The 8,452-nt window shown below is 43.6% G+C and overlaps 1 protein-coding gene across 3 annotated transcripts; it reads left to right on the top strand.

Annotated features, from left to right (window-relative positions):
• The first annotated feature begins 2,726 nt into the window (after positions 1–2,726).
• Positions 2,727–7,607, top strand: LOC147998760 (disks large homolog 5-like). 3 transcript variants are annotated; one of them, XM_087595427.1, is made up of 5 exons: positions 2,727–2,940; positions 3,973–4,132; positions 5,426–5,569; positions 6,224–6,386; positions 7,102–7,607. In XM_087595427.1, exons 1-5 carry the CDS (start codon positions 2,820–2,822, stop codon positions 7,156–7,158), a joined length of 645 nt encoding a protein of 214 aa, XP_087451553.1. In that variant the 5' UTR covers positions 2,727–2,819; the 3' UTR covers positions 7,159–7,607. The 3 variants fall into 3 exon arrangements, with proteins under 3 accessions (XP_087451553.1, XP_087451552.1, XP_087451554.1); XM_087595428.1 differs by lacking the exon at positions 2,727–2,940 and adding an exon at positions 3,777–3,883; XM_087595426.1 differs by lacking the exon at positions 7,102–7,607 and having other exon boundaries at positions 6,224–6,539.
• Positions 7,608–8,452: the final 845 nt, after the last annotated feature.

Here is an 8,452-nt window from a genome sequence, read left to right as displayed (position 1 = left end):
CTGGGCCCCAAATGCACAGGACGCTGACAAGAATCACCCTGTTCAGTGTCAGGTTTATTGTTTTTTTGTTTTTAAGAATCTATGATGTGGAGGCGTATTACAGCAACAACATGAAATAGCAGGCTGGCATGTATGAAAATTGCTGTGGTTAAGCTAGGTGTGGGGACAAGACCATGAAATGAGGTGTTGAGATGGGAAACCAATAATGTGTTTGTTGCTGGAATTGAGAAGCCTCAGCTGTGTTGCTCAGCCGGCTCAGCGCCCATTCAACCTCACTCTGTTTCTACAGAGGAACTCAAGGTTTGCCCCAGCCGCCTGTGAGCCAGATATTGCACAGAAAGACCAGGACACAGTGCTGCTTTCCCGCTCCTCAGTTATGCTGGGTTTCCACTACTGTACTTGTACACACAAGAACAGTGTGGTCAGTTGTTATAGATATTTGTCATTTCTTACACAGGGCAACAGTGATTGACTACACCCCATTCTATAAAGAACAAAACTCAGGAAACCTGGCCCTTGGCAGCCATGTATCAAGAAACATCTAGGATGGTGGGGCATGAATCCTACCAAGCAATGAACTCAGATAGGTTGTGTTGCCAGAAAGATGTCTGGTTAAATAGCCCACTAGATTCACATTGTATCATCTTGATTTAATCTAAGGACAAAGAAGTGGAGTATCTCTGATGGCTTCCTTCTAACCCCTTGAAAGGTTCACTGGGGTTTGACCTCAGTACCTCATTCTTCTTGCTGGGGCAGCAGCACTCAGGGAAGCTTGAGATCGCCATAGGCACAGTATTAGGCTAGAAATGCTGAGTAGGTGATAGTAAGTTGTTCAGATGGTGACAACCATTTCATTTGTTCTTAACGTGGACCTAAGAAAGACAGATCGAGGTCCTTAGAATAGAAAGATCATTTCCAGTTCTTTTCTACCACTCCAGAATGAAAGACTGGTCGGCAGAGAATCGTCAAAATTCCAGAATTGGTAGATGATGCTTTGAATGAAGGGTGGGTTTCAGTGATGGTTTTAGACAGGGTCTCAATTATCCCATGTTGTCCTCTTCCATGCTCGCCAGGTTCACTCTGAGCTCAGATAAACCTGCTTCCACTTTCCAAAGGATAGTCTTACAGGAGGGGCCTCCAAGGACTGTGAGGACATTCTTAGCCATTCACAATTGAGGTGTGTAACCCACAGCTATAACTTTATCCACTTTCTCCCAAGTCTACCAGCCATTTCAGGTCGTTGCTGTAATATGCCTGACAATCAAGGACACAGAAAATTAACTCGATACACAGCAAGGACATGGCAATCATATCCTGTGTCGTTATGTATGTTCTGGATGAGGTTTGTTAAAATGACAATATTGCACAAAGCTTTATATAGGACCCATCAAATTAAGGGTCACTATGCATTGTCATATCTAAAATGTCCTAAGGAGAACTGACCACTGGACCACTATTCCTGTAACTTCATATGAGAAGCTTGTGCTTTTTGTTTTTTTTCTTTTCTTCCTTCCATCCTTCCGTCCTTCTGCCCTTCCTTCCTTCCTTCCTTCCTTCCTTCCTTCCTTCATTTCTCCCTTCCTTCCTTTCTTTCTATGTTCCTCTTTCTGTCTGTCTGTCTGTCTGTCTGTCTGTCTTTCTTTCTTTCTTTCTTTCTTTCTTTCTTTCTTTCTCCCTTTCTTTCTTTCCTTCTTTCTTTCCTTTCTTCCTTCCTTCCTTTCTTTCTTTCTTTCTTTCTTTCTTTCTTTCTTTCTTTCTTTCTTTCTTTCTTTCATTCTTATGTATTTATTTATTTATTTTGCTTTATGAGTTGTCAGGAAGATAGTTCAAGTCATGGATCTGCCCCCAAAATCTGAGCTATGCCTCTGATCAATCAGCATTAGTGTGTGCATTCAATAAAATAACTTGTTCTTTTTTTATGACAATAGATGATTTGTGTTTTGTGGGGTGATCCATGAATCAGAAGGGAAGATGCTTGTTTCTTACTCTGTCCACTGAGTCATGTCTCTAGGCTTGTCCTACCCCTTTGGCTGCACCCCTCACATCTGCTGACTATTTTGTTTTTCAGATAGAATTGCGTGTTAGAGCTTAGAGAGGCCTGTAAGCAATCCTGCTTTGGTAACTTAAGTGCAAAGAGGAGAGCCCCACACTCAGCCTGAGGGTGCATTCACTGGTGGATCCAATATTTCCGTTTCCTCTGCCAACAGATCTCCACATTGTTGCCAGGACCATAATGATTGCATTTCTCTCTCCTAAGGAATCTGGTGGCAACTGTCAAATGTTAAGCACAAAGTTTCAGGTTGTACCCATAACACACACCCACATTGCAACCTACCCTGCAGGCTATTTCTGGGTGTGATTTCATGCACCTGCACATGAGGAGACCTCTTTGGCTACTTATGTAAACTGGTGTGATTTCTCAGTAATTTTTAATGGGTAATATTGCTGTGTGAGGAGAATTTGAGGTAGGATGAAACATTTCTGTGCAGGGATTCAGGAGGAAGCACTCATTTAGATACAGAGCAATGACTTAGGTTTTTCCACTCAAGCCTAGAGCCAAATTTGGCTTTGGAAGCATGTGGTGCTCAGTGGCTATGCCACAGGGAAGTCTCCCGAAAAGGGCACATCAGCTTTTGCTCAGTACAGGGAGAACATAAGCAGGGAGGCAAAGTCTGTTCCCCGTGACATCAGCCGTCCCTTCTTGGACATTCTATTGTCTCCTAGAGACTTCTTGGAATCCCTGTGATGTCACCAGTGTTGTAGTGACAACCAGTTCCCTAATTTTTCTCTCTTAGTGTCCAAAGGATATATCCACAGGCATGTTTGCCCGTCTTCGCGGGCGCTTTGGGAGAGTTGATTTTGATGGAGAAGAGTCTAGAGTGAAGCAAACGAAACCTAAAAGTAATGATGGACACAGGACGTGGTCATGTGGAATGTGGAGTTCTGGGCAGTGTATGTTGAGCTTCCTGTCAGGGGTGTGTGTGGGAGCTATAGATGGCCTTTATAGCAGTGGGCCACAACCACTGGAACATCTCCAAAGATATTGAATTCCATGATTATCACAATTCCTGAAAGTCGAGGTTTTCACATCATTAGTTTCTCCATACCCAAATGGAGGATATGATAATGCCTATGCTATCATTCTGTGAACTTCTAGCCTTTACTTTTACAGTGCATTCGGTATGTTAAATTGGTATAATAACACCATCAGGAGTCATGGAGGGTATAACTTTTCTGAATTAAACAGGGCATCAATGTACTTCACTTTCATTGCTTCTTTAAATTGAGTGGCTCTCTGACAGTCGCAACAGGGAGAGAATGGTGCTCCTGGCCATGACCTTATCTTTTTAGAACTCCTCTGACTACCTCTGGCTGGCAGGGCCAGCCTTCCCCTCATATATTAGAGGTTCTGTGTGGCAGATATTTTTCTACAGTAGCCAAACTATTTGGAGTGGGTAGACCAAGAAAGAGCCTGTAACCTATTGGCACTTCTGGGGCATTTGTCATTTCGGTAGGGGGAATTGATAAGTCTGCCAACCATGTCCTCCCCCTGCATGACTTTGTAATCCAAAGTTATTGGACTAGAATAGCAGTGAAGGATATCTGAGTATCCCTGATCACTCAAGTCTTTGTGGATGCTGAATTGATGATCTGACTTCTGAAACCACAGGGTGTGGGTCTTGAAACCAGGTTGTAGCCTGCGTAGCTGGTAATAATCCTGGAGAAGCCATTCTCTCTGGTACTTGTAAGCCTGTGTCGGCAGGCATAGGAAACACGTGGCTGCTTACATCTCTTAGTCTCTATATTTAGTGGGGGAACTGAGATCTACTTAGGAGGCCTCTTATGCATAGACCAAACTCCTTGCAGCGACACTGGCTTCCAGGCATGTTCTCCTGTTTGGGCCTCAGGGTGGTCTCTGTATGCTCTATGCATTCTCCCCATGCAGGTTCACTTATGTTCTTCTACCTACAGAGGCCTGCAGACAGACGTCATCCCCTGAAACTGTCCTAAACAAGGTGCAGGGCAACGAGGAAGAGGAGAGGCTGATTAGAGAGCTCGAGCTAACTACCAAGGAGAGAAATGAGCTGAATGATCGCCTCCTTTATGTGACAGATGTATCCATGAACAAGAGGTATGCATTGCTCCAAAAGCTCTTGTGTCATTCACCGCTGTGCAGTATCACTCTCATCTTATCCTATTAAGGTGGTGGGCTCTAGAATGCTGTGCCTCCCGAAAGACCTTGTCCTAAACCTCGTCTCCCATATAGAGGAGATTCAGAACCTGACCCTTAGTGAGGAGTGAGTTTGGAAATGGACTCTCTGGTTCCTCCAGTTGAAAATCGGAACTTGTGATCTGAGTGAAGAATTCAGGGATCAAGTCCCTGGAACATGAGTTCCCAGTGTATACTTGGAAAGCCCTCGACAGGTGGTAGCTTTGGCAGGTTCTAGGTGCTGTGAGTTTGTGGAGAGTCTTTGTACTTTCTAGGAAGGTGACTGAATGCTGGCATCTCCTGGGAGCAGCCTGAGGTGACAGGTCCCACATTGTTTATATCATTGCTTAACTAGAAGGCCCGAGACTCAGGCCTGTTCCTTCTTGTCTGTGTGCCTTATACTCGGAGACAGTAATGGTGCATACATTTCTACTGATTCTCACTGTGCTCTCTGTTTCCATATTTATCTCTCTTTCTCATTCTCTGAGTCTGTTTTCTTTTCTTGTGGGTGTGTCCCAGCTTGTGTGTCTGTGTGTGCACATGTCTACACGCATATGCACAACTTTTATATGTTTGTATATCCCTCCACACCTGGAATTTAGGGGTCTGTTTTTTGGCCTCAGGATTTACCTGTATAACAGTTTCATGGAGATGTGAGTGCTATATTTTGGAAGCCACACTTTCAACAGTACAGATCTTTGCCTGTGTGGTTACATTTGTCTGTACATTTGTATGCCTTGGGCAGATTATAAGTTTGTGGCAATATCTGGTCTCATCTCCAGAATTATGTGTACTGTCTGCCTCTAGAATATTAGTTATTCAGCTTGTAGCATTCCAGTTGTCAAAACAGGAAAAATGAAATCACAGGTTTCTGGTGTGTTTGTGTATGTGTATTTGTGTGTGTGTGTGTGTGTGTGTGTGTGTGTGTGTGTGTGTGTGTGGGCATAAGAGCTGTGGCCTAGGCTCCTGATGGCATAACAGGTATCAATGCAGATCCAGCCCTCCTGATTGAAAAAAGTGAGACAGGGATCCCTTTCTCTGGGTGTTTACTTTCTGTTGTCCTGGGCGCACAATTACAAGTTTCTGAACCTGAAGAAGATCCCATTATGTAGAATTCAGAAAGTGTCCTTCCAGAGCTGGGTTAGTACAGGACTCAGCCGAGTTCCTATAATCCTAAACGCCGATGTTCATTGGGTTCTCTCTTCCTGGGGCCAGCCCCTACTTCAGGCCAAATCCATTTTATGAAAAATTGAAGATAAAGGAGAAAGAGGTCATGTCATTACTGCACAACTTAGAGATAAAGAACACTGAACATTGTCAGAAATTTCAGGAGCTCAAGAAGGAGATTAACTTCTATCGGTAAGTACTGGTCAGAAGGGCCATCACTTGGGGAATGGCCATTTCTGCCTTTCTTTGTTCTGGATTGGAGATTCTGCAGCTCTGGTTCCATTACTTCTGCTGTTTAAATATCACTGTGCCGTGGGTCTTTTGGACTCAGTTTCAGTTTCATAAGAGACTGTTACTTATGAGCACAGTGTCTATGCATCTTTAGAAAACTCTGGATAGAACTACACTGATTCAGGCATCAGAGTGTTATTAGGCGGACCTGGGCCTCTGGGGTCGTACCAGGTTTAACAAAGCTCAATGTGTGGACCACATGGTTAGCATGACCTTCCCTTGGTTCTACTGTCCTCCTTTGTGGTTCTTTGCCTGCTACTAATAGATGTTGCCCCCACGCATTGGGCTTTCATGGATACTTGTAGATCCCTTGTTCTTTTGGAGAGACATGGACTCTTATTGGTGCTTGGGTCACAGAAACAATGCATTCTTCCCTGGATTGGCCGTTTGCTGTTTGTGCAGCAGCAGCAGCAGCAGCAGCAGCCATGTATGTGTTTGGAGATGTATTCTGTGAAGTCTTTGTGGGTATCTGGGTCCTGGTGGAGTCTGTGGGATTTGGCAGTTGGAATGGGAGAAAGAGGCTTCAGGATCTTACTATGCAGAGTGTGTTTCCAGCAACCTGCAGAGCCGGCTCCTGATGGACCAGGCATGCATGAAGAAGAAGTTGGTCACATTGAAGCAGGAGAGCAAGGAGGTACAGCGGTACTTGTTTGAGTTGAACCCGAATGATGAAGACGAACAGGAGAAGACCAGCATCCTCCAGACCCAGCAAAATTTGGTAGGAACAAGCAGCTGCGTCAGATTAACAATGTCTGATACCATTTGCCTATTTGATACATCTTTGCTTTCCCCTATCATCTTTCTAATCTCTCACACCCAATCAGTCAACCACCTCCTGTGATACAGTTATTCATTGCTCTGTCTATGCACAGTATTCTGGGAAGTTAACCACTTTTCAGAAACTGAATTACTGGCAAGTATACTTTTCTGCTCTTTTTGAAACTGCAGTCCAGAAATGGTGACAGAGGAATAGCATATCACATTACTGCATCTCCCTGTGATAGATTGGATGCTATGAAGAGTTTTGAACAAGTTCTTGGTCGTGTTACAAAGGTCATACAGGGGTCATGTGATGGTTGGAAGCACCTTGCAGGGATAAGAACCAAGTGCAAATGGCAAATGAGTCCTTGTCATTGGCTTTGATCTGGCTATCCTGTGCCCTTCTCCTTTCTTCCTGCAACCCAATTAGTTCTCTTCCTGTTTCCCCGTTCTTGGTTTGCACTGGTAGAAGTCTGACTAGCAGCTTGTTATCCCACATTACTGTGAGGGTTGCTGGTGATTTTCCCCAGGCTGCAGAGATATTAGCAATGATTTCAGTTAAAAGATCAATGTTTTCTGCCTAATGCAGCTGAAGGGAGAGAAGGCAGCAACTTGACAGGTGGCAAGCGTGTCCCCACCAAATCAGCGTCTTAATAGCTGCCTTCTTCTCCCAGGTCTCAGAGATGCAGGAGAGATGGAATAGGACACATCCCAGGAAGACGGCCACCTGAAGAATGAGTTTCTTTCTCAGGAGTTCCCTGCTGACGACCATCGTCAAGTGCCAAAGCCTTTTTTGGGTGAATGTTCCTCATCTCAGTTAATTTTTTCAATGGTTAGAGACCCTAAATTTATCTATCAGTATGCCAGCCTGTCTGACTGAGGTCTTCATCCCTTTCTCATATCCACAACACCGTTTGAGAGACAACTGAGGGGACTTCCTTGACATCTCGTGTCCTACAACAGAAACAGCAGTACAATTGTTCTTCTAAATGTCCATCATAAAACGTTAAGAAACATTTTTGGTTATGATTTTCATTGAAGTTTGATTTTTGTTGTTTCATAGTTATATATTCCTGTTACTTTTTTTCATTTTTGATAACACTTTAGTTGTTCATTAAGACTGTTTTTTGTTAATTGTATTCCTTATGAATAAAAATTGATTTGGAACTCTTGACTCTTAAGACCACCTTCGTTATTCAATAGTCCTTTCCCCTCCTGTAGCCTTAGAACTGACATCTAGAATTGGATCTTTGAATGTTCGAGGGAACATGGGCTAAATAGTGAATTCAAAGCCACCAAGGGCTACACAGGGTGATAGGGTCTTTTGTGGGGATACTGTGACTTTTTTTTTTATGGACACACACTTTATGATGCAATCACTGCCATACTCTATCCATGCTGTCATGTGTTCTGCTCCTCCTAGTCTATATCAGTCCACAACACACATTCCTTATTGATTGTGTGCACCAGACATTGAGTAAAATACACTCATTGCTGTACAGCTGCAGAAAAAACATGACAACGTTCACAAAGGAATACAGAAGTAATCCTTACCGAGAACCATGTGCCTCAGTTTTTCTTACAATACAGCATCAGCATTAAACCACAGAGATAATGACCTTCAAAGTCATTTTGGGAAATAGGTTTTTATAGGTGCTGTTTTACTTGATCATTCATATGCTGTGTTTTTTATGGTTGCTGATTATATTTATTTTTATCATTTAAGTCAATGGATCTTTCTTTCCAACTCTATGTCTGGGTCCCTCCTGGGTGCATTTTCCCCATGACCCAAAAGAGGGAATAACATTCTCCGTTGTAGATGATTGTTAGGGACCACGTGGTTCTTCTGAGAGAGCAGCAGATGCTCTAACCTGGGAGTCATCACCACAGCTCCTGTAGGTAGCTTTTGTCCTTCCAGGGCATGTGCTGTAGTAGGTGGACATGATCACCTCCAATTAAGGAGACAGATCTCAGGAGATGTGTATGTACAGGTGGTTGAGCGGTGCCTGCTCAATGTGGTAGGCT

The sequence above is a fragment of the Rattus norvegicus genome, chromosome 19 (assembly GCF_021556685.1).
Source record: "Rattus norvegicus strain SHRSP/BbbUtx chromosome 19, alternate assembly SHRSP_T2T, whole genome shotgun sequence".
Lineage (NCBI taxonomy): Eukaryota > Metazoa > Chordata > Mammalia > Rodentia > Muridae > Rattus > Rattus norvegicus.
This window is presented reverse-complemented; position numbering and strand designations above follow the sequence as displayed.